The sequence below is a fragment of the Schistocerca cancellata genome, chromosome 3, assembly GCF_023864275.1.
Source record: "Schistocerca cancellata isolate TAMUIC-IGC-003103 chromosome 3, iqSchCanc2.1, whole genome shotgun sequence".
NCBI lineage: Eukaryota > Metazoa > Arthropoda > Insecta > Orthoptera > Acrididae > Schistocerca > Schistocerca cancellata.
In genome coordinates, this window is record NC_064628.1 from 672901050 (window position 1) to 672928709 (window position 27660).

At 38.9% G+C, this 27660-nt stretch overlaps 1 protein-coding gene across 1 annotated transcript in view; it reads right to left on the reverse strand.

The window, feature by feature from the left end:
* The window catches only part of LOC126175644 (phosphoinositide 3-kinase regulatory subunit 4), a 189732-nt gene that overhangs the window by 35893 nt on the left and 126179 nt on the right, over nucleotides 1–27660 (reverse strand). Inside the window, exons 20-23 of the mRNA XM_049922534.1 lie at nucleotides 24084–24181; nucleotides 11450–11642; nucleotides 3748–3963; nucleotides 3324–3421 (exon numbers count right to left, since the gene is read on the reverse strand). Of these exons, the coding sequence (XP_049778491.1) occupies nucleotides 3324–3421; nucleotides 3748–3963; nucleotides 11450–11642; nucleotides 24084–24181 (605 nt within the window). The remainder of the gene's footprint in view (nucleotides 1–3323; nucleotides 3422–3747; nucleotides 3964–11449; nucleotides 11643–24083; nucleotides 24182–27660) is intronic.

Sequence of the window (27660 nt, forward strand, 5' to 3'; positions counted from 1 at the left end):
GGGCCTAAGGTTCTGAGGATTCCTTGAAGCTCTGCCTGGACATCAGGAATGGGATTACCTTGGCAAACTTTGTATGTGGTGTTGTCTGAAAGCTGACGCAGTCCCTCAGCCACATACTCCCGACGATCAAGTACCACGGTCGTGGAACCCTTGTCCGCCGGAAGAATGACGATGGATCGGTCAGCCTTCAGATCACAGATAGCCTGGGCTTCAGCAATGGTGATGTTGGGAGTAGGATTAAGGTTTTTTAAGAAGGATTGAGAGGCAAGGCTGGAAGTCAGAAATTCCTGGAAGGTTAGGAGAGGGTGATTTTGAGGAAGAGGAGGTGGGTCCCGCTGTGACGGAGGACGGAACTGTTCCAGGCAGGGTTCAATTTGGATAATGTCTTGGGAAGTTGGATCATTAGGAGTAGGATTAGGATAATTTTTCTTTGTGGCAAAGTGATATTTCCAGCAGAGAGTACGAGTGTAGGACAGTAAATCTTTGATGAGGGCTGTTTGGTTGAATCTGGGAGTGGGGCTGAAGGTGAGGCCTTTGGATAGGACTGAGGTTTCGGATTGGGCGAGAGGTTTGGAGGAAAGGTTAACTACTGAATTAGGGTGTTGCGGTTCCAAATTGTGTTGATTGGAGTTTTGAGGTTTTGGAGGGAGTGGAGCTGGAAGTGGGAGATTGAGTAGATGGGAGAGACTGGGTTAGTGTGCAATGAGAGGAGGTTGAGGTTTGCTGGAAAGGTTGTGAAGGGTGAGTGAGTTGCCTTTCCGGAGGTGGGAAACCAGGAGATTGGATAGTTTTTTGAGGTGGAGGGTGGCATGCTGTTCTAATTGGCCTGTAGGAGGATGCTCTGAACAGCCGGTGTGGATGTGGGAGAGGAAAGATTGAGGACTTTTATTAAGGACAGGAGTTGACAGGTGTGTTCATTAGCTGAGTTGAATAATAATACTATATATATATATATATAGTTATAATAGAAGGAAACATTCCACGTAGGAAAAATACATGTCTGCTTGTGTCTGTGTATGTGTGGATGGATATGTGGTGTGTGCGAGTGTATACCCATCCTTTTTTTCCCCCTAAGGTAAGTCTTTCCGCTCCCGGGACTGGAATGACTCCTTACCCTCTCCCTTAAAACCCACATCCTTTCGTCTTTCCCTCTCCTTCCCTCTTTCCTGATGAGGCAACAGTTTGTTGCGAAAGCTTGAATTTTGTGTGTATGTTTGTGTTCATTTGTGTGTCTGTCGACCTGCCAGCACTTTCATTTGGTAAGTCACATCATCTTTGTTTTTAGGTATATATATATATATATATATATATATATATATATATATATATATATATATATATATATATATATATATATATATATATATAATAGAGGGGAACATTCCACGTGGGCCTTTACAAATGTCTGTTTAAATATGTCTGCTTGTGTCTGTATATGTGTGGATGGATATGTGTGTGTGTGCGCGAGTGTATACCCGTCCTTTTTTCCCCCTGAGGTAAGTCTTTCCGCTCCCGGGACTGGAATGACTCCTTACCCTCTCCCTTAAAACCCACATCCTTTCATCTTTCCCTCTCCTTCCCTCTTTCCTGATGAGGCAACAGTTTGTTGCGAAAGCTTGAATTTTGTGTGTATGTTTGTGTTAGTTTGTGTGTCTGTCGACCTGCCAGCACTTTCATTTGGTAAGTCACATCATCTTTGTTTTTAGGTATATTTTTCCTTCGTGGAATGTTTCCTTCTATTATAACTATATATATATAGTTATATATAAACCCACATCCTTTCGTCTTTCCCTCTCCTTCCCTCTTTCCTGACGAGGCAACCGTTGGTTGCGAAAGCTAGAATTTTGTGTGTATGTTTGTGTTTGTTTGTGTGTCTATCGACCTGCCAGCGCTTTTGTTTGGTAAGTTTCATCATCTTTCTCTTTTTAGATATATTTTTCCTAAGTGGAATGTTTCCCTCTATTATATATATAGAAAGATATGGTGAGTAGCAATCTATCCTTTTCATAATAGTGCAATTACTTGGAAAAACAAGCATATAGGGAAAAATGCAAAGGTAAGAATACACAAAACATTAGTAAGACCTATTATGCCATACACAGCTGAGACAAGATTGGAAACTTCAAAAACAAGAACACTTTTGGAAACCATGGAAATGAAAATACTGTGAAGGATTATACGGAAGACACTGCGAGATCGATAGAGAGAAGCGAAAGAAGGAATTAGAAAAGGATGTGAAGTGGGCTCTATTAATGAGTGGGTACAGAAGAGAAAGCATGAATGGAATGAGCACAAAGACAGGATGGATGAACAGAAGACCGTAAAAATCACAAGAAATAAATTACCAGCTGGCAAAAGAAATACTGGCTGTTCAAGAAAAAGAGGCATGAAACCTCAGGGCAACTGAGGGGTACTGAAGAAAACAGGCTTTAGCCTAACAAGAAAGCGCATATTTATTCACTTCTTTCTTCTCTGGCAGTGATTTGTTAACATGAAAAATGAAAAGCTGCAGTGATGATGTGAAAAATCCTCCATCCCTTCTCCCTTTAGTCAGTTCAAAGGTCGGAGGAAGGCAAGATCATACCATCTCCGAAAGGACAAAAAGTAATGAACAGTGGCTTCAAACCAATCTTTGGGTTTTCTCAATGCTGCAAAGTTTATGATCACTCACATGAATGGTGACATGGAGACCAGAGGAACAAACAAGCAATTATATGTGGTTGGTCATGACAAAGTTCATATAGTGAACAGCTGACCAGAAGCGTGATAAATGCATCCAGGGTGTAGTCCAAATAAAGAAACAAAGAGGCAAGGTCAAGTTCAGAACAATCAAACTCAAGTTTCATGTCATAAATGAGAGAGACTGACAAGTAGCTAGTGGTATTATTTATCGGCAGAAAATTGTCAGCAACTGCACCCATCTCTCATGTCAGCTGAGCTTTCCAACCTTACAAAGGACTGCATATCAACCTGAAGGTTACAGAGGCTAAAGATCTCTGAGAGTCTCTTTCGATACTCAGGCTGGGCAGAGAATCTGAATCACTGGGGTTAATAACAGTTTCACTTTTATCGAGTATTATCTACTGTTACTTTGCACATCCCAGAGTCATATGTAAACATTGCACTCATAAGAATGTAAAGCAACAACAAAATTTAATAAATGATGGAAAACAGAAAGATACTGTCAGATAAATTGGACATAACATAAATTTCAAAACAAATATAGAAACAAAAATCTAGTGGAACGTTTAATTTGCAATTAGAAGTTTTCATCTCAATATCACTGTCAGAAAGTTCAATATAAAAATTCTAAAAGAACAAACCTGAATCAAAGTAATTCATATCAACAGCACAGCCATCTTCTTGTAAATCAAGCTGCCGAGACTGCAGCACAGTCATCTTGTTGCTATTAGGTTCAACCCTACAAGATAAAAGAATTAAAATTATTGTAGTGAAATACTTATCCAGAATCTTACAAACAGAATGAAACACAAGTCTTTCACAATTCTGAAAATCTAACTATTATGAAGCAATTTTCAAACTGTAAAAAATTTGGTGTTCATTTTTAGCACTCAAGTCAGTAGCCACATAATTGATGATAAAACTGGTAAATATATGAACACAATTAAAATTATTCAATTTTTTCCTTACAAAAGTAACACATATTATTCACAAAAATATCAACATCTTTTGTTAACCATTAGTCACCAATAGTAGCTAAAAAATCATTAGTAAATTAATGCATACCTTAAGACAAAAATTGCACCAGTTTGTGAAGCAGATCCTAGAGACTGATTGCCTTCACATACAGTGAGACCGACAAGGGGGCCTGCTTGTCTATTGTAAACTTGCCGTGAGCGATTAGCAATATTTCGACCTTCCATTTTGCCACAGTCCCAAAGACGAATGTAGCCATCTGCTGAACAACTTGCAAACAGTGTAGTCTCTGGTATCGAGACCAACCTGTGAATAAGAGTACAAAATGGAGACATCTGCAAATTGTGAATCATAACACAGAGATAGGAGGTGACTTACATTTCACTGCCACAGTTCAGTCTTCAGATGGACAACTTAACTATATACATAGCCAATGTCAGCATAGTTCATACTGTTATTGTCTGCTCATTGTATTTTCATAATATGTTCTGCTATATATTTGGAGATGTTTGACAGAGATGTAATACTAAAACTTTAAAAGCCGAATAAAAACCTCTACAGAAAATGACATCCATTAAACTTTCAATGTTACTGTTGTAATGAACTCATCACACACATTTTGACACTTGGATAAGGATACTAACCTCAAGATAAATGTACCCTTGGCATGAAATTCTCTAGGACAGCATGTTTGCAACAAGCTACATTACTATCAAGAACTGCTTCATGAAAGCTAGGTTTCAGGTTGGAAAATGAAAAAGAAGCTGACATTGGGTTTCTCACAAAATAGGAAAGTACAGTTGATGATGATGATGATGATTGGTTTGTGCAGCGCTCAACTGCGCGGTCATCAGCAACTATACAAAGTCCAAATTTTTACACAGTCCAATTTTTTTACAAAGTCCAATCTAGCCACTGTCACGAATGATAATGATAATGAAATGAAGACAACACAAACACCCAGTCCCCGGGCAGAGAAAATCCCTAACCCAGCCGGGAATTGAACCCGGGACCGCGCGATGCAGAGGCAGCAACACTAGCCACTAGACCATGAGCTGCAGACGGTAAGTTCAGTACCCACATTTAAAGATTATATTAACTGGTTTACAAAGATGATAAGAGTGTTTTGGTTTATGAGCATAAGACAGTGATATTGAAGAAAATATTATAGATGGTTGTTTTGGTGATGAATGAATATCCTTTCCACAAACAACCAAGTAGGTTTAAATATGAAAGACAGAGAATAGTCTTCCTTCAATTTTCAAAGGATACTGATCAGCCAGTTTTTGATGAAAAAGCTCAAAAAATACTTTAAAATCCCAAAGCACACAAAAAAGAGAGCTGCTAGATTTCTTAAAGTAAGTGCATAATTATAAATACCTGTTTTTAGATAGTTACATTATAACTTGTTACATTATTTCCTAATTCTGCATGTATTTGATATCCTGTTTCCTTGCTTCTTTTCTAAAATCTCTATAAAGTGAGTGGTGTGCAGATTACCTACTGATTAAGGAAAACCTCAGTAAGTGAGAGAAGCCATTTCTGAACCTTTGTAACTGAGAAACCAAATGAATGAGAAATTTCTACAATTGATAAAAAAATCTTAGGTCATTGATTATGATTTAACAAAAGGGAAGCACAGGGGAGGAAATCACACCTTCCTTTTCAAAGGAACCATCTCAACATCTCCCTTAGGTGATTTCAAGAAGCTATGCTAAATATACATGAATGGCTAGACAAGGATTTGGACTGTCATCCTCCTGAATGCAAGTCTAAGATTGTTATTGATCATGTAAGGTCCCTAGTGATGCTGGATACTCAAATCATGATCAGAGTACTTGTAGATGAGGTTAAAATCAGTACTGGATTCATTCATTCCATTTTAACAGAATACATGGGCCTCAGGAGGATCTCAGCAAAATGTATGCCAAAGTTGCTAACACCTACTGGACAGATACAATTTCGTTCGGAGATCACACAGTACATGCTAGACACTGTGAAAGTAATCCCAAATTTCTTAACACAGTTACGGGCAGATACAATTTCGTTCGGAGATCACACAATACATGCCAGACACAGTGAAAGTAATCCCAAATTTCTTAACACACTTACTGAGGTTTTCCTTAATCAGTAGGTAATCTGCACACCACTCACTTTATAGAGTCCTGGATCTATGGGTACAACCCACAAACAAAGTTCTAGTCATCACAATGGAAGCATCCGTTATTCCCGAGACCCAATAAATTGAGACAGGTCCGCAGGTTACTCCAAAGGCTTGGTCCATGCCAATCAGGAGTACTACCAAGAGGCTCTGTGTTGCCTTCACAAAACAGTGAGACAGAAATGGTCAGACTTGTGGGCAGCAGTCAGTTGGCACCTCCACGAAGATAATGTGCCTGCTCCTCGTTATCAATTAATTCAGACATTTTTGGCCAAACACAACACGGCTGTGGGTCATCAGCCCTCTTATTCCCCTGTCTTAGCACCAAGGGATTTCAGACTTTTTCCAAAACTGAAAAGGGGCAAGATTTCAGAGCAGAATTTGATGGAGCAGCTGCATACCATACCAAAAGAGGTTTCCAGCAATGTTTTCATCAGAGGCAGCGGCATTTGGAGAGGTGTGTAGAAGCTAAAGGGCACTACTCTGGTCTCTGAAGGTGACATACAATTGTATGTGAATAAAGATTGACTTTATAAATTACAGCTGGATACTTTTTGAACAGCCCCTGTATTATTCCATTATACTAGATTAATGAAGATACAGCAAAATCTACATCTACATCTACATCTATACTCCGCGAGCCACCTTACGGTGTGTGGCGGAGGGTACTTATTGTACCACTATCTGATCCCCCCTTCCCTGTTCCATTCACGAATTGTGCGTGGGAAGAACGACTGCTTGTAAGTCTCCGTATTTGCTCTAATTTCTCGGATCTTTTCGTTGTGATCATTACGCGAGATATATGTGGGCGGTAGTAATATGTTGCCCATCTCTTCCCGGAATGTGCTCTCTCGTAATTTCGATAATAAACCTCTCCGTATTGCGTAACGCCTTTCTTGAAGTGTCCGCCACTGGAGCTTGTTCAGCATCTCCGTAACGCTCTCGCGCTGACTAAATGTCCCCATGACGAATCGCGCTGCTTTTCGCTGGATCATGTCTATCTCTTCTATTAATCCAACCTGGTAAGGGTCCCATACTGATGAGCAATACTCAAGAATCGGACGAACAAGCGTTTTGTAAGCTACTTCTTTCGTCGATGCGCCACACCTTCTTAGAATTCTTCCCATGAATCTCAACCTGGCGCCTGCTTTTCCCACTATTTGTTTTATGTGATCATTCCACTTCAGATCGCTCCGGATAGTAACTCCTAAGTATTTTACGGTCGTTACCGCTTCCAATGATTTACCACCTATGGCATAATCGTACTGGAATGGATTTCTGCCCCTATGTATGCGCATTATATTACATTTATCTACGTTTAGGGAAAGCTGCCAGCTGTCGCACCATGCATTAATCCTCTGCAGGTCTTCCTGGAGTACGTACGAATCTTCTGATGTTGCTACTTTCTTGTAGACAACCGTGTCATCTGCAAATAGCCTCACGGAGCTACCGATGTTGTCAACTAAGTCATTTATGTATATTGTAAACAATAAAGGTCCTATCACGCTTCCTTGCGGTACTCCCGAAATTACCTCTACATCTGCAGATTTTGAACCGTTAAGAATGACATGTTGTGTTCTTTCTTCTAGGAAATCCTGAATCCAATCACAAACCTGGTCCGATATTCCGTAAGCTCGTATTTTTTTCACTAAACGTAAGTGCGGAACCGTATCAAATGCCTTCCTGAAGTCCAGGAATACGGCATCAATCTGCTCGCCAGTGTCTACGGCACTGTGAATTTCTTGGGCAAATAGGGCGAGCTGAGTTTCACATGATCTCTGTTTGCGGAATCCATGTTGGTTATGATGAAGGAGATTTGTATTATCTAAGAACGTCATAATACGAGAACACAAAACATGTTCCATTATTCTACAACAGATTGACGTAAGCAAAGTAGGCCTATAATTATTCGCATCTGATTTATGACCCTTCTTGAAAATGGGAACGACCTGCGCTTTCTTCCAGTCGCTAGGTACTTTACGTTCTTCCAGCGATCTACGATAAATTGCTGATAGAAAGGGGGCAAGTTCTTTAGCATAATCACTGTAGAATCTTAAGGGTATCTCGTCTGGTCCGGATTTCTTGAGAAGACCAGTTGATAAGTTGGTAAGAGGGAAAAAAAAGATGGTTATGAGATAAAAAGAAAAATCATCAAAATGGGCACTGTTAGAATTAGTAGACTATGAAGGACAAGAAGAAGAAGAAGAAGAAGAAGAAACAGCCATAAAATTATAAAAAAAAAAAGTGAAGAAATGGAATAAAATGGTGGAAATTTTTAGGAGAGGAGGGAAGGGTAGGTGCTGTTTGACAGGAAATTAGCTCAAATGTAGCTGGGTTGTATAGAGAACAGTCAATGCTATGGTCTTCATTTGAGAACAGCAGAAAACATTACCCTGGTTGACAAGATGTAACCTTGTCAGCAAAGTACCAAATGCTACTGTTTCGGTGATCATTCATGCATAAAACAATGTAAATGGCTACATTATGTTGACTGAAAATTGGGTGACACATGTGGAAATATTTATAAGGAAGTGTGTTTTTTGAGCATTTTGGTAAGTTTCCAATTTGTATAGTCACAACAGACAGGCCCTAATTTACACAGATTATAGATACCCCCATTCTCTATTTACAAGCAGTTTTTTCATTGTTTTCTTATTAGCTGTTTCGTCAGAATAATGGCAAATGTAAGACACTGGCAACTGAGCTTATCTTCATAGCTACCGCAATGGAGAAAAAATAGGTGTAGAGCCTGAACATATCATTAATAATGAATAATCACCAATTCTGTCAGTTAAGAATCAGTAATGCAGTTGTGTTAGTTGCTGCAATCTATGCAAGGCTGTGGACGAGTGCAGCTGCCACGCTAGTGCACTGCCACTGTTGTAATGGAAACACCTTTTTCACCAACAAAAACTGGCAACTTTGTCTTTGTGTTCCCAAACAGCATTGCTATATTTCTTGGCAGTCACTGGTAGATACCAAGGATCTGGATTTTGAGAAACAGTAACATGGGAAATTGTTTATGAACACTTAACATATAAACAATGCTCACTAAATGAATAATGAAATGTGTTGTCAATTTGTAATGTGAATGGAAATTCTATCTATGATGTGAAGCAATGAGCTGGAATATACTTTTCAGGACATAATAGTGAATTGGGGAGGAAGCCACATTAATCCTTTTTGCTGCTGCCTGAGGCCTCATTGCTATCGTAGTGTCAATTTGAATCAGCAATTGTTCTGTTACCATGTCAAGAAAGTGACTTCTTTGAGCACAGATGATCTGTGTACATGAATCACTGAGTTCAATTTGGGGAAATCTTTGTAGAGTGGAGCTGCAAAGCTGTAAATTATCATGTACACGGTTACAATTATTGAACTGTTTGAAATTAAATCGTCATAACTTTTGAATGGTTTGTGTTAGGACGTTCAGACTGCAAAGTTGGCCCTGGGGCTTGATGGTAATTAGTATGCGCATTATTGCTTGGTTTAGCACTAAAGCCCACTTTCATTTGACTGGGTTCATCAATAAGCAAAATTGGTGAATTTGGGGGACTGAGAAACTGCATTTCGCCATTGAGAAGTCTCTTCACCCTCACCGGGTGTCTGTGTGGTGTGCAAAGTCCAGTCACGGAGTAATCAGTGCAATATTCTTTGATGGCATGGTGACTTACGAGTGGTATGTGAAGGTCTTGGAAGGTGATTTCATCCCCATTATCAAAAGTGACCCTGATTTCAACAAGATATGGTTCATGCAAGACGGAGCTCAACCCCATTGAAGCAGGAGAGTGTTTTATGTCTTGGAGGAGCACTTAAGTGACCACATTCTGGCTCTGGAGTACTCAGAGACCACTGGCATGGGCCTCAATTGGCTGCCATATTCTCCAGTTCTGGACACGTGCAACTCCTTTTTTTGCGGCTACATTAAAGACAAGGTGTACAGTAATAACACCAAAACCATTGCTGAGGTGAAAACAGCCATTCAGGAGGTCATCGACAGCATTAGTGTCACAAAACTTCAATAGGTCAAGCAGAATTTCACTATTCGTCTGCACCACATCAATGTCAATGATGGCAGGCATATCAAACATGTCATAACATAAATCCAAATATCTGTAGTGACATTTACATGTTAAATAGTGTGCATGCTGTAGTTTGTAACTAATTTACATTTTTTTGTATAGTTCAATAATTGTCACCCTGCCCCTTAACTTCTCATTTTATTTCCTTCTTGATAAAGCCCCATGGGCAATAACTGCTTCAAAGAATTCTTGTGACTGTAATGCTGTCGCGCATGTTCCTGTAAACCTGTAAATTCCTCTACAATGTGACATTAGATGCAAATTCTAGATTAATGTTTCTGGTCATTCAATAATCGGATCCTTCTTCTAATTCATTTTATAGGTGGATTTCACAACACTGGATTTATTATTTGTAATTGATCTATAGCAGTAACATATTGATTGGGTAACTTTTCAAGAGCACTACTGAAACACTCTTTGTAATGCTTTCTACTGCTCTCAGAATGGAATATGCACCAGTTGGTGCCCAATAAAACATTAGTTAGCATTTTGCATGAACTCATCTTCACTTCCAATGTGGCACACCATAATTCTCTTTCCAGGACCAGACAGTGTTTGAATCCCACTATTTCAGCCATTCCACTCTTAAGCACTTACTTATAGATTTATAGATAATCATATTCATTTTTAAATGCATACAGGAGTTTTTGATCCTGTTATCCAAACTTTTTGGAATGATCTGCACGACACCAAATCTCATCGGTGTAATAAATAGTCCACTTTGTATGGCATCAATATTTTTATTCCCCTCAATAACTTTCAGCCTTTTTTCTGCTATTCAATTACTTTCAATCAGCAGAAGCTTTAAGTTGAACTTTTTGAATCTGAAGCTCAGTTTCAAGACAACATGTCAAAATGTTCATTCGAAAAATGACAGCCTTCTATTTCATTTGCTCACTATTCCACAATGAAGCATGGACTTCCCACACCTGTGAAAACTCATCTAATACCAACTTCTGTCATCTACCAGAACCTTCTTTTTTACAAAAAGAAAAAAAAAAGAAAAAGAAAAACACTTGAAGATTCCCAAAATATCTTTGAAATGCATTTAACCATACTTTTGCTAACACTGAGAAAATCAGAATTTTTCTTTACTGACAGTAATATGGATCCACTTCATTTTGGCCTTATAATAAGCAAACTCTCTCATCAGTGAACCCCTCTCAACTCCGTAGCTCATGCATGTTCTCATACTAGTACACAGTAAAAAATTCTATCATGGGAACTATCTCATGCCAATGAATGACAGCATGTGTATTACTTACCAGAACTGTTACACCTTTACACTATGCACCAACAGTAGCCCATCACAGTAGATGTTTTCAAAAAATGCCCCAAAAAAAGCACAGTTCCAAATACTTATTTCCACATATGTTGCCCCCTTTCCAACTTCCCTGATTTGGAAAAAGTGTGTACACTGATGCTCATTATGTGATGAAAGCAGGGGTCAATATCTATGAAATGTATAATCGTTATGCATCTTAAACTACTGATTTACACCTTGTTGTTATATCACACCATGCCCTACACAGAATCAGTCTCCTCTCACCTGTTGACAGCACCACGGTGTTCATGCAGATGTGCTACAAGTGCACCCCGCAGTCGCCAGGTTGGAGGTAACAGTGGTGGTTCCCACACTTCCTGCTCGTCAAGTTGTTCACGTCCCTGAAGTGCTACACGGTGGAGTTCCTGACGCCTTGCTGTCAACTGTCTCAACTCCAAACGGCAAGGCGCACATCGATCTGTGAAACATGTTTGTAGTGTGTTTTATCCAAGAAATGGATGAACGTGATTAGTACTTACACACTGTAACTGCTGTAGTTTCTATTAGATGAAGTGATGTACACATTAATTAAATGACAAATTGCTGCAATGTTGACTCATTTTGGTGAATGTATTACTTGGCAACTGTGCAACTACAAGAGCAAATATTATAGATGTATAGTTTAATTTTGAGTTAAATACTCCAGTGCAAAGACAGATATTTGTGTTGTAGTTGTGTTGAATTATCTGCAATGTCACAGGGTGAAGGCAAATAGGGATAGTTCAGAAAAACCGAGAAAAGTTCCAAAGACAGAATACTCTACTGGGATTTATGGGCAGCTGGTTTACAACACAGCAGGACTGCCAAATAGTTACTGGCAAATGCTGGGATCACTGCATACAACAGCAGTACATAAAGACAAGTGCCTGTGACACAAACACTACAGAAAATAAACCCCAGACAGTAGCTTTCACTATGCATGATGGTCACGAGAAATGGTAGTATTCAGAGATCTGACAGGAATGATAATTCAAAGCAAAATAGTCCAGTAATCAAGGGCTCTAAAAAGCATACCTTCAGAGCTATGAGCACTACTTCATCTTCGATACTGTGAAACAAAGCTCTTCTGCTGCAAGCTCTTTGCTTTCCATATTGCAAAAAATTGTCTAGTGAAAATGGGTTCTAAAATCTACATCTAAATCTACACACATACTCCGCAATCAATCATCATTTCTTTTCCAGTTTCACTCACCAATATAGCAAGGGAAAAGTGACTATCTATATGCCTCCATATGATCCCTAACTTCTCTTCTCTTACCTTCAATGTCTTGCACAAAATGTGCATTGGACACAGTAGAATCATTCTGGAGTCAGCTTCAAATGCCAGTTCTCTAAATTTTCTCAACAATGTTCCTTGAAAAGGATGTAATATTCCCTCCAGGGAGTCCCATTTGAGTTCCTCAACCATCTTCGTAATGCTTGCATGTTGTTTGAAAATACTGGTAACACATCTAGCAGCCTGCCTCTGAATTACTTTGATGTCTTCCCTCAATCTGACCTAGTGTAGATCTTAAAAATTTGAGCAATGCTCAAGAATGGGTCACATTAGTATCCTAAATCCAGTCTACATTACATGTGAACCACACGTCCTTAAAATTCTCCCAATAAACTGAAGAAGACCATTGGCCTTTCCCACTACAATCCTTAAATGCGTGTTCCATTTCACATAACTTTGCAATGTTATGCCTAGATATTTAAACAACATGACTAAGTCAAGCAGCAGACATCAAATGCTGTATTAAAAATTATGAGTTTGTTTTTCCTACACATCTGAATTAACTCATATTTTTCTACTTTTAGGGCTAGCTGCCATTCATTACACCAACCATAAATTTCATCTCGTATCCTCAATACAGTCACTCAACAACTACACCTTCCTGTATATCATAGGATGATCAGCAAACGACCATAGACTGCTGTTCATCCATCTGCCAAGTCATTTACGTGTATAGAAAATACCAGCGGTCCTGTCACAATTTCCTGGGTCACTCCTAATGATACCCTTGTCTCTGATGAACACTCGCCATTGAGGAGTATGTACTGGGTTCTGTTACTTAAGAAGTCCTTGAGTCACTCATATATCTGGGAACCTATTCCGTATGCTCGTGCCTTCGTCAACAGTCTGCAGTGGGGCACCATGTCAAATACTTTTTGGAAATCTAGGAATATGAAATGTGCCTGTTGCACTTCACCCATAGTTTGCCAGATGTAATGTAAGAAAAGGGCAGGCTGAGCTTCACATTAGTGATGCTTTCCGAGACACACCCCCTCCTATGGCGTCTAATCATCTTTTCGATATATGTTCCATGAATCACTAAACATCACATTACTTTCTACTTTGGAATTCAGCCAGCTTTTGGTCCTGAGAATAATCTGAGTGTGGAAATTTCCTGGAGGGCACTAAATTTGGGAACTTTGTTATGAATATTTCAACAATTTACTGATAAAATTTTGAATTCAAAGTGACATTATTCTGAATGCAATCTGCTTTCATTATATGCGTGTAGTCAGGGTACCTCTAACTACCGCACAGCTTACAAAAATCCCATATGCACACCATAAGTACTGTGCTACATGAGTAGCTGCTTCCTTTGTGTAGTGTACCCCTGACCTACGAAGGGGATTCCTAAATTCTCCACCCTGTAACATAGGTCCATAAATCTGCAACCACAACTGCCACAAAGTCAGCAGAGTCGTTCATTGAGAATCTCCACTCTGCTCCAAAGAACAGAGCCCTGATCAACTCTGGGAACAACACTCTACATTGCGAGCTCTGCTTGCTCCCTGCACAAGTGGCCATTAGCCTTCATCATTTCCATCAGCTGCCTGTATGAACTGAGAATGGCCTCACAACCAAAGCGGCAGGTGTTTTTGTTGGCGCTGATATGAGCCACAACTTGCGAACAACTGCACCCTGCATGCTCAATAGTTGTAGGCAAGGTCTCCTCCACATCTCGGATGAGGGCCCCGGCAGACATACCAAGTGCACATCGGCTTTCTTTTCGGTCCTGTACACTATTTCCCTAAGGGGCTCCATAACACACCTAATGCTGGAGCTCCCAGTAACTAGCAAAATCATACCCCTGTGTGCCTGCTGAAGGAATGGCCAACCGTCCACTCATAGGGCGAACAGGCAAGACCAGATGGCCAATCTCCACATAGGACCACTGCGTCGAGTGACGCAAACGCTTTACCACCTGCCATCCACCCTGCCATGGGTGCAGATCCATTGCGTTGGGAACACAAGGAGGTGCCTCAGCAGCAGAACCCATGAAGGTGACTGACTGTCAGCAGCTTGTGAACTGTGACCAGCTCTTCAGGGTCCTCACATAGCATATGCACATCCTACCCATCCTAGTACTGCTAACTTAACTAAACAAAAAGCACAGATAAAAACCCAGATATGCAACTAACTACTCTCCTGACCTATCTTACCTTAAGAGCTATGAGCACTTGTTCAGTAGAGGAGATGTGTTTCACATTAGTGAAGATGAACAAGTATTCACAGTTCTTAAAATATGCATTCTAGAGCCCATGTTTACTAGACTTTTTTTCACATTTTGGTCCATACTATAATAGGAGTCATGAACAATGGCAGTTGAGTTTAGCCTTGTTCTGTGCACCTATGTCATGCATTCGCTGACAGCCAATGAATGTTCATTAATGTTCTGAGCACTCTGCTCTGAATGCTGTAGCCATACAAGAAATAAACTTGATAGTAACAAGTTGTTTAGTGAATTTATATGTCATTTATTGTAAGTTGTCATTGCTGATGGTGGTGGTGAGTGATAAATTCTGCATAAGCAAGCAAGAGACATAATTTTCAGGATACACGCTTCCTTCAAGCGGAAAGCTTGCGCATGCACATACTGCAACTGCCACTTGGAATTGTCTACAATGCCATTCTTGTCACCATCTCAACATGTGCAAACTGCCATTATTTGTGGATTGGACTATACCACCTCGCAAAATATACAAAGTAAATAGCTTGCAATAGAAGAGATTTATTTCACAGTACCAAAGATGAAGTGCTCAAAGCTCTTAGGGCATGTATTGTAGACTCAATGTTCACTAGAATTTTTTCTCTGAATGAAGGTCCCTGTCATATAGCTGAATACTGACCATTTCTCCCGGGACACCCTGTGTATTAGATTCAAAGTAGGTGGTGACTGAACAGATATTTTTTCTCTCCTCAAGTGGTCCTATTAATTAACAGGCACCTCAAATGCAATTAAAAATTAATAATAATAATAATTTAAAATTCTTGCATTAGAAGTAATAATAGCATGATTGGTGAATAAAAGTTAGTTAACAAAGACTGAAATAAATTTCATAATATCTCAACCCAAAATATAATTAATGTACAGTAACGAAATTTCAGGAACATACTTGTCTAGACAGCACATGGATAAGCCATGACCAGAGAAACCACCAGAATGTTGAATGCAAGCATGGAAACACATGCATTGTGTTACATGAAAGATGTCAGTTTGTGGGATGGAGTTCCATGCCTCTTAAACTTGATCAATCAATACAGGGATGTTTAAAGCTCGTTGGGGATGGGGCTGGAGTTGTTGTCCGATGCCGTCCCACATGTGTTAGATTGGAGACAGATCTGGTAATCAAGCAGGTCAAGGCAACATGTTGACACTCTGTTGAGCATGTTGGGTTACAACAGTGGTATGTGGGCGAACAATATCCAGATGGAAAATGCCCCCCTGGTATGCTCTTCATGAATGGCAGCACAACAGGTAAAATCACCAGACTGACATACAAATTTGCAGTCAGGATGCATGAGAACTATGACAGTGCTCCTGCTGTCACATGATTTCACACACCAGACCATAACTCCAGGTGTAGGTCCAGTGTGTCTAGCATGCAGACAGGTTGGTTGGGGACCTCAACTGGCCTCCTCCATACCAACAAACGGCCATCATTGGCACTGAGGCAGAAGCAGCTTTCATCAGAAAACAAAACAGATCTCCACCCTGCCCTCCATTGAGCTCTCACTTGAAGTCACAAATGGTAGTGGTTTGAGGTCAGTGGAGCCATGCTACAGGGCATCTGCTCAGAGCTGTCCTTGAACTAACTGATGTGTAACAGTTAGTTGTGTCACTCTGGTGTCAATTGCTGCTTAAATTACTGCTGCAGATACAGTACAATTTGCTACAGCTACATGCCGAACATGATGGTCTTCCCTCTCAGTAGTGGCATATGGCTGTCCGGAGCCTGGTCTTTTTGGAACCATACATTCACGTGAGCACCACTGCCAGCAATCATATACAGAGGCTACATTCCTGCCAAGTCCTCCTGCAATATCGCAGAAGGAACATCTAGCTTCTCGTAGGCCTATTAAATGACCACATTCAATCTTTGTGACATGTTGATAATGACATCTTTGTTGCCTTAAAAGCATTCTTGACTAATATCAGATCACTACGTCCAATCTCAAAGGTACCTAATGCTCACAACCACTACAGCAAGTATTTAAAGCAAACCTGGTTTGTATCCTTACAGCTCCACTCTTATATGACTGGCATGAAATCTGAATAGACATAGTCTTTCAGATGTAGAAACATGCCTACCAAATTTCGCTTGCGTTGTACAACTCCTTCTTGGTGTTGTGTGTCCCCCCCCCCCCCCTCCCCCATCAGCGTATTTATCCAGACTTCACACAAATAATTTCAATATGCCTTTTAGAGGAGGAGGGAAATGGGGTACAAAACAATATCAAGCTTTCCTCAACTTTCCTCAAATTGCCTCAATAATACACAAACACAATAGGAAATTAAAAAAGGTTACCACTCTAGACAATTCCATTCGCATTATCAACAGAACAGGCTCTGCCAACGTTATACTATGCCTTCCACATCACTGGCAATGCTGGTGACTGCTTTGAAGGACAGTAACAGGTGCAAACATGTAACTCTCTTGTAATGGTTGTGAAAAAATAGTTGTCACTATTTAAGTTCCAACCCTCATATTCATTTGTCTTCGAGTGCTGCCAAAGTCTAATTGCCCCTAGACACCAAGTATTACAAAAGGCCACTAGCAAGTAACTTCTATAAGCACCTGCTGAGGTGTCTACTTACTCAGGTTGAATTCCTCAAGTCACTAGGGCAAGTTTATTTCAACATGTTTCTGCAAGTACTTGTTGCAGAAGCGCAGTTTTCTTAAATACCTGAGCGTTCACCACTGTTGTTTTATTATTATTAATGAATAAAAATTATGATGAAACATAAAAATTAAAAAGATAAATAAAAAATTTTAGAGTACATATTTATGTTACCAAGAAACACTACCCATTTAACTAAATTCTGACAACTTCACTTAGATTAAATACAGGGTTATTACAAATGATTGAAGCGATTTCACAGCTCTACAATAACTTTATTATTCGAGATATTTTCACAATGCTTTGCACACACATACAAAAACTCAAAAAGTTTTTTTAGGCATTCACAAATGTTCGATATGTGCCCCTTTAGTGATTCGGCAGACATCAAGCCGATAATCAAGTTCCTCCCACACTCGGCACAGCATGTCCCCATCAATGAGTTCGAAAGCATCATTGATGCGAGCTCGCAGTTCTGGCACGTTTCTTGGTAGAGGACGTTTAAACACTGAATCTTTCGCATAACCCCACAGAAAGAAATCGCATGGGGTTAAGTCGGGAGAGCGTGGAAGCCATGACATGAATTGCTGATCATGATCTCCACCATGACCGATCCATCGGTTTTCCAATCTCCTGTTTAAGAAATGCCGAACATCATGATGGAAGTGCGGTGGAGCACCATCCTGTTGAAAGCTGAAGTCGGCGCTGTCGGTCTCCAGTTGTGGCATGAGCCAATTTTCCAGCATGTCCAGATACACGTGTCCTGTAATGTTTTTTTCGCAGAAGAAAAAGGGGCCGTAAACTTTAAACCGTGAGATTGCACAAAACACGTTAACTTTTGGTGAATTGCGAATTTGCTGCAAGAGTGCGTGAGGATTCTCTACCGCCCAGATTCGCACCTTGTGTCTGTTCACTTCACCATTAAGAAAAAATGTTGCTGCATCACTGAAAACAAGTTTTGCACTGAACGCATCCTCTTCCATGAGCTGTTGCAACCGCGCCGAAAATTCAAAGCGTTTGACTTTGTCATCGGGTGTCAGGGCTTGTAGCAATTGTAAATGGTAAGGCTTCTGCTTTAGCCTTTTCCGTAAGATTTTCCAAACTGTCGGCTGTGGTACGTTTAGCTCCCTGCTTGCTTTATTCGTCGACTTCCGCGGGCTACACGTGAAACTTGCCCGCACGCGTTCAACCGTTTCTTCGCTCACTTCAGGCCGACCCATTGATTTCCCCTTACAGAGGCATCCAGAAGCTTTAAACTGCGCATACCATCGCCGAATGGAGTTAGCAGTTGGTGGATCTTTGTTGAACTTCGTCCTGAAGTGTCGTTGCACTGTTATGACTGACTGATGTGAGTGCATTTCAAGCACAACATACGCTTTCTCAGCTCCTGTCGCCGTTTTGTATCACTGCGCTCTCGAGCGCTCTGGCGGCAGAAACCTGAAGTGCGGCTTCAGCCGAACAAAACTTTATGAGTTTTTCTACATATCTGTAGTGTGTCGTGACCATATGTCAATGAATGGAGCTACAGTGAATTTATGAAATCGCTTCAATCATTTGTAATAGCCCTGTACTTTGGGGATGCTGTATGCAAATTTTGAACATCTCTTGTCTAATAATATAATGTCAAATATTTGACATTAGGAAACAGAAGTGCAGCACAATATATCACGAAAAGACTGCATTTTAATTACTCTCCAATTTTTGCAAGCAGTATTTACTACTTTTATCAAAAATGTTATTCGTTTATGTTTGCAGTAACATTAAAAAATCAGCTAAAATTTAAAGATTTCTGTACAGTCACTCTACTTTCTCTTCAGGTGATGCAAATTGATTAGTAAATTCATTTCACAATTCCTGACTGGCAGTGCCAATTATGTGTGTTCAAGGGTTCTAGTGGTGCATTTGTTTTAGCCCATCTGTCTTTGTGCCATTCTCCTTTTCAACACTGATATTTTTGCATCGGTATTGATTGTACATAACTTCTGCACATTTGCAAAAATCTTCCACGAAATGACAAATTTGGAAAGTACTTACAGGAAGGTGTAAGAAACTAGAACAAATTTTCACCCTGGAGCTGAGTTTGCGCTGATTTGAAACTGCCTGACAAATTAAAACTGTGTGCCAAATGGCGACTCAAACCTGGAAACCTGGCCTAGCACACAGTGTCAATTTGACAGGAAATTTCATGCAAGAAACTGTATCCATTAACTTGAGAACTTCTTGAATTGTACAAAACTAGCAGATGGAAGGGGGAGATGCAGATATGGTGGTTCCTAATATTCTACTAAATTCTGTGTGGGAATAATGTGCCATACCACAGCAGAAAATTCAACACGAAGCTTAATAAATATTATTTCTAGATTACGATGTTAGAATGAGTGTGAGACAGACAAATAAACAGCAATGACTCAGTGAGAAAGGCGGATTTGTTTTCAAAAACAAAGGAAAACAAACCAGCCGTGAAAGTGTACGTCACAGATAGAATCGCTGACAACAGAAGCCACAAAGTAGTCTGTTTACCACCCTCCAACTGCGATCTAAATCTGATACAACTGGTATGAGTCAAAATAAAACACAACTTTAGGGAGAACAATGTCACTGGCGACTTGTCGAAGAAAGACTGCTGAATCTTCTTAATGCTGCTTTTCTTTCAGTTACTGTGCATGAATAGCAAAGCTTCTTCAGGAAAGTGCAGCAACTGAAGCATGAGTATTGCACATGAGATGGAATAATGGAAATGGCCACCGATGAAGTTATCAGCAATAGCGATGATGATGATGATGATGATGATGATGATGATGATCTTGAATCACAAATGACAGTGATATTTAGTGAACATCATTTGGACAATTCTTTCATGCGCAGTCAAGTACACTTTACTGCTGTCCTGCATTTGAAAAATGCAATCTGCATACAGATTTCAAAAATCAGGTTTTTTTTTTTTTTTTTCCCTCCCCGATTCATAGAGTTGTAAGTCGTACATTCATCTACTTTCGTTTTTTGTTACTGTCAAAAAATAAATAATAGGCCTACAAAGTTGTTGATAAAACTCTCACACATGAACATGAAATTAAGTGTCAGTTAAATGGTTAATATTTCTATCAGTGCTGCATTCGATTCCATGTTGAGCATAAAACACAGGTAGTGGTGCCAGCACTGCTACAAGCAGCCAATGCTGCCTTCCACTCACTGCTCCTCGCCCCTCAGCAGCCATAATATGGGGGCATGCCTGTTCCTGAAAGTCAACTTATCATGGAAAAACAGTAGTAGACTGACAACATATATTCTTCACTGTGTGTCTGTAGAGGCCTGGTACAAGCAGCTAGATGTTAGGTTCAGATTGCTGTTTGAGTATTAAATACGGTAAATCAGTTAATGGCATTTGAAACTTGGGATTTATCACAAAATGCTACGTAGTCCTTGAAGTGATCAGCTCTCTGATGAAGAAGTCGTTGGACGAATAACATGATGTGTTGTAAAAAGTTGTAAAATTGCATATCATGCCAATATTACATCCAAATACCATTATTGTAAGATTATTTTAAAAGGGATGTATGTGGGCACAAAGGGTGTATATCGAACACCCCATGATTTGATAATACTATGACTGTGAAAACTGATTGCATTATGGGGAATAAAATGGTTCCTCATCTCTTCGGGTGTACTGATGTAGAAACATACCCTCTCAACATTTGGATGACAGAGTGCACTACAGGAAAAATGAAAGCAGCAAAAGAAGATCAAGAAAGAAAAAATATATCATTAGAAACTTGTAAAAATTAAAAACTAATTTACACATTGGTATTTAGTTACATATTGTTCTTAGTCTTTTTTTATTGTTTCCAGTAAATATTCTGCTGCTATACAGAGAAAATAAGTTAGCTTTTGATACAGAAGGGCATGCTTGAAATTCCAGAGGTGGTTTACTTATTTACTCAGTTGTTAATTAATTAGAAGTAGGTAAAATGCAGGATGGAATATAATACTTGTATGAGGATGGGTTGCTACACACCAAATAGGGGCCGTGCTGAGCTCTAGACACCCATGTACAAAAGGCAGAAAACTGCTTGCTTTCTAACAATACCCTTCTTCAGAACTAACCAACATGCACACCTCACACACAAAACCACTACTATCTCCTAAAGCTGGCACTTAAATGGAATGAGTAGTGATTTTAAAAGAGGTGGATGGTGGAAAAATAGAAGAGTCACGCGATAAATGGGAAGTACTGGGGCAAAAGGGATGATCCAGAGTAGGAGAAAGAGATAAGTAAAAGCTGTGTTGGGGAAGGTAAGGGGGAGTAGAAAGCTAATGGAGAGAAAGAGTGTGATGTGAAGGCAGGAGAATTGAATGACCGGAAACTAATTGGGAGGGGGTAAGGGAAGATAGGTGAAGGGTACGAAGTTGTAGAGATTAAGCCACTAGGGTCAATGAGGATAGTGGTGTTGCACAAACAGAGGCTGTGGCGGAAGGATGTTGCACGAACAGAGACTATGGCGAAAGGATAACTTCCACCATATATGCAATTTTGAAAATATGGAAACTTGGGAAGATGATGACATCCAAATAGTATGGGTTACAAAACTTGATGTTAACAACATTACATTTCAGCATGCTGAGAGACTGAGGATTTAGTTGGGCTTTGGTGGTGGCCACTCATTTGAAAGGGTAGTTCATTCATTGTGATACCCACAAAGAATGATGTGCAGTGGTTGCTGTCACAGGTGACTATGGTTGTGAAGGGGTAGTAAATGAGAATGACTGAGCCACAGCACTGGTAGACATCAGTGGTTTCATGTGTGTGCATGCTTGTGCTTTGTGTGTGTGTGTGTGTGTGTGTGTGTGTGTGTGTGTGTGTGTGGGCAGGTGGGTTGGGGGTGTATGTGAGTGCTGTGTACACGTCCCTGTACATCTACATGAGAGCATGTTTTAGCATGAAGAAGATTTTTGCCAAAATCTGAGCAATTTCTCATCTTTTCTACGTGCTTTTCCACTGCTCAGTGGCTCCTCTATTTAGTGAGTAGTAAAAAAAAAAAAACTCTACTTCCTTAACAGGCCTATAGTCTGGTGCACAGTGATATCAAAAACTGTTATTTAATAAAAAATGACAGAATGTAAAACTAAAGAACTAAATGTTATTATCACTATCTCTAAGGACATGTGACCTTTACCAAGTAAACTTCCACAAGTCACTTGTAGACCCTGCATTTCCTTTGATGTGGAAACATCCCAACAAGTCAGCTTCCACAAGTTTCACCAACTTCTAGAAGTGGCTTCTGAGAGTTGGTGGAACAGTTTCTTGCAACTTGTTGTAATTACTTTCCAAATTTGGCAGTTGCTGGAAGTTTTTCTCAAACTTTCTGATGTTTTTTTTATAATATCACAGGCTATTTTGTAGGAAATAGCATGTCACAATCAAGGTTTAACATAGTTGACAAAATATGTTGCAAGATTTTTTAATATGTAAGCTAGACAAAAGGCCTGGACAGCCTACTGTGTGGGAAATATGAGAACTTCTGTGCAGAGATGGAGTAATCCATGGAAGCCGTAATGCCTGGGGAGTAGTACGAGTCTTTAAACATTGTCACCAGCTGTGATGTGGTGCCACTTACTGCACGCTGGTGCCATACTAGAGATAAACTCAGACCATGGATAAGAATGCACAACCAGCTTCTTCTCTGCACAGAAAAATCAAATGATTTGGACTTATAGTGACAATCTGTCACATAGAGAACAATGTCTGCTCTGGCAGTTATAATACTAATCTGGGGTTCTGAATGATGCTGATGTGAAATGTCGTTTACGATATTGAAGAATATGTAAGTTAAACTGACGTATTTGTTGATTTGGTGATGTTAGTTGGAGAACAGCCTCTCTTACAGTTCTATGCATAACTGCCAGGTGAAAGAGAAGGATTGGCACAGCAGACCAGAACCCAATGGAGGGTCCAGTCCACTACTGTGAACACCAACCTAATTATTTCAGGAAATTGTGAGTATTCAGAACACCAAGTGAGACCGTGTTAGCACTTGCACATATTACATGCATAAGTCCAAGCAGCAGCCTAACCACCGTGACACCACATGTGCTTAATACCAGCTGAAAAAAGGCAGTGTTGAAAAGTGAGGAATGTCTGTGGACCAGTCAAGAATGCAACAGTAATTCAGTGTAGTGCTTTCCTATACTAAGAGACAGGAAACACTCAGATTTTCAGAATATGGTTATAACTCAGGACACACTAGAAAATATGGCAGTAGCTTCGGAGAAATGAATAAAAGCATTTCTTGAAAACTTAAATATGTACACTTTTGTATCCCCATCCTCTCAAACACTTATTATTTGTTAAATTTTTGTTTTTAATTATGATTTTTTCTTCAATAATAATAACAAATAACAACAACAACAATAATAATAATAATAATAATATTAATGATGATGATGCAATAATGGTGGCAGGTGACCTGAGTTTGAAGCACGACATTGTAAATTTCTGCTTGCCTATCTTGCAACATGACTCTTGTGGAAACACTTCAGCAAGTACTTGCAACAAGTTTCTGAAATTATCTTGTCCAAGTGAAATACAGAAAGCCACTTCATGTCTTTGTTCTAAGGAAGTACTTGCAGAACTTACATGCTGGTGGACACATGCCTTAACTTGTAATTAAAAGAGAATGGAAACCTCACGGAATACCATTAACATATAACTAATGGCATAACAAGTAAGTACCCAGTAAGATGTATTACATTGGATGTAAGACCGCTCATGAATACTGTGGTCTGCTTCAATGCTGTGCTGAGGTGATGACTGGGCATCTCCTGTCATGCTACTTGTTGGAGGAGACCTGAAATTAAAATGTGAGGAGAATGGTAGCATATCTTAAAGCCTTATACAAAATGTACTAAAATTTAATTATGGCATCTATTTCAATGTTACAGTTTAAGTTAAATACTAATCAGCAATTCCTATATAACAATATTTTAATCCACATAAAGATTTTTGCATCTTAACTACCAGTCACTATGAGCCATAATACTTTCTTCATCTAACAATAAAATATGAGACCACACACACATACAAACACACGAAAGCAATACATTCCTTTCCATAGGTACCAGAAATTTAGTCAATGTGATGCGACAATTGATGCTTGTGATAAGTGCTTGAAAATGACTAACAGTCAAAATTAGCAAACAGCATGTACAGTAAATATACTACAGCCCGTTTGGATCATGTTTTCTTTCTTAAAACATATGTGTTATGTTATGTGGTTTATTCATCTCATTACATACAATTTTCAAATCATTTGATTTGATGTACAGGAGACACGTCAAGGTTTACAAAAGAAACTTTTTTCACTTTTTTAAGAGAAATACAAAAGTTTACATTATATTTTACATTTCTAAGTTTCAGCTACACATGTACATAAAATAATAAATGTATTACAATCCCTGTGTTCAGATTGTGAAGCTGCCCTCAATGAATTCATCGACAGAATAATAACACTTTTCCACCAGTAGAGTAAAGAGCAATCTTTTCAGTGAATCAATCTCAATTTTAAATAAATTACTGCCTTTTATTTTATTGAAAATTTTTAACCCCATATACTCTGGTGTTTGGGCATAAAGTTTTAAACGGTGTGTTGGAAGTTTGAAGTTATCTCTGTGGCGAGTGCTGTAGTTGTGGTCAAAACGGAAATTGTCTAGTGTATGTTGATTTCTATATAGGAACACCACCATCTCATATATGTAAAGTGAGGGGATAGATAGTACTTTTAAATTTTTTAACAGTGGTCGACAGGATTCCCGTTTTTTTGCAACACACATGTTTCTAATTACTTTCTTTTGTAATACTAGGAGCCTAGTGACATTTGCTGAATTTCCCCAGAAGATTATGCCATAACGAATAACTGACTCAAAGTAGCAGTGATAAACTATCTTTCTGGTATCCGTGTTTGTGGCACCTGACAAAATACACATTGCAAATGCTAAGTTGTTCAGTTTATTTGCTAAGTAATCTATGTGTACCTTCCAATTTAAATTTTTGTCAAGATTTAGGCCTAAGAACTTCACGTGGTTTGCTTCTGTTATATCCTGATCATTGCAAGTTATCTTTATTTCACTCCTTTCTACTGATTTAGCTTCAAATTGCATCATTTTGGTTTTAGTTACATTTAGTTTTAGTCCATTTTGACAGAACCAAGATTCAAGTTTTTCTAAAGTATTTTTGGCTTTTTTAGGAATATTTTCAGATGCCTCATTTTCAATTAGAACTGATGTATCATCAGCAAATAAGACTGAATGAATATCAATAGCAAGTGGTAGGTCATTTACGTAAAAAAGAAACAGATAGGGGCCCAATATCGAACCTTGTGGGACTCCTTGGGGAACTGTTTTCCAGTCTGATGAATAATTGGTTCCATTTGAAGTTAAAATTACTCTTTGTTTCCTACCTGACAGGTAAGAGCTAAACCATTTTAAAGCAGTGTCTCTGATTCCATACATCTGTAATTTGTGGAGGAGTAATGCATGGTTCACTGAATCAAAAGCTTTAGTCAGATCACAGAATATACCTGTGACCTTTCTACCTTTATCTAACGTGGAGCATATTTTTTGGATAAAGTCATTTATAGCATTCGCAGTGCTTTTACCCTGTTGGAATCCGAACTGGTTTTTAAAAATTATATCATTTACAGTAAGAAAGTTATTAATTTGTTTTGCTGCAATCTTTTCAAACACTTTAGAGAAGACCGGCAAGAGAGAGATAGGGCGGTAATTCCCCATATCTTCTGTCGATCCTTTCTTGAATAGAGGTTTGATCTCACCATATTTCAATACCTCTGGAAAGCATCCCTGTTCATAAGATTGATTTATAATAGTTGACAGTGGTTGGGAAATAATATCGTACACATACTTGATTACAGATGTTGTTATTTCATCCCACCCATGTGAGGTTTTGTTTTTTAGAGACAATATTTCCTTTTCCACATCCCTTTGGGTTATTTTTTCAAATTGTTTAAAAGATGTGTTCTGGCTGTTTTCCAAATTTGTGATGCCCTGATAGAATGTCATATCCACATCCGATCTTACTACGTTTAGGAAGAATTCATTGAAACAACTTGACATCTGAACAGGGTTTACTATAATTTCATTTTCATGTCTAATTTTCAAAATCTCATGAATTTTTACTTTGGCTCCTAGTTCAGACTGAACAACTGACCACACTGCTTTTGTCTTATTTCTGTGTTCTCGTATGAATTTATTATTTGCCATTTTTTTAGCTGCCGCCACAACTTTCCTAAATACAGCTTTATATTGTTTGACATAAATAACAAAATCTGGATTTCTGTTTGATTTTAACTCATTGTGGAGCTCTCTCTTTCTGGCACTAGAGATCTTTATTCCTGTTGTAATCCATTTGAGTTTACCATTAACTTTCTTTTGCTTATATCTACGAGGAAATGATTCATTAAATACCTCTAAGAAACAATTTAAGAATTTGTCATAGTTTATCGAGCTTGAACTATTGTAGTCTACAGGCCAGCTTATTACACTTAATTTACTGCGGAATAAATCTATTTTACTTTTACTGAGATCCCTTTTTATACACACTTCTGGAAGCTTTAGGTTATTTGCTGTTGGGAGCTCAATAAACAGAGCTGAGTGATCTGAAATGCCCAAGTCTAAGCAGTATTTGTGCTTATTTCCACTGTCAAATTTGTAGTTAGTAATAATATTATCAATGCAGGTCACTGATCTGATGTTTTCCCTAGTGCCTTCAGAAAAATTTAGCTTGAAACCAGATTTCTGAATTAAATCATGAAATTTTGTGGAATCATTGCTTTCAACTAAGACATTTAAGTTGAAGTCTGCTGCTATAACAACTTTTTTTTTACTTTCTTTCTGGAGTTTTTCCAGGAGGCATTCGAATTTGGTTAAAAACACTTTTGTTACCGCACATCCAGGAATTCTGTAGATTGCTATAACCAGTGTATTCAGATCACTCAGTTCTACAGAGCAACTTTCAAACACGCTCTCTTCACTTAAATAATTAAAACTATCTCTTACTGTATAACTTATGGAAGAATTGACAAGAATGCAGGAGCCTCCACGAGATTTGCTTATTCTACAAAAGCTAGCAGCTACCTTAAAATTATTAATACTATTTAGTACTTTTATACTATCTTCTGTTAACCAGTGTTCATTTAGGCAGATTATTTTAATATTTACGGATTCTGAAAGCAGAATTTTTAGTTCGTCGATTTTTGAGAATTTACGATTTGGTAGTTCTGCCCCTAAGCCATTTATATTCCAGTGCATCAAT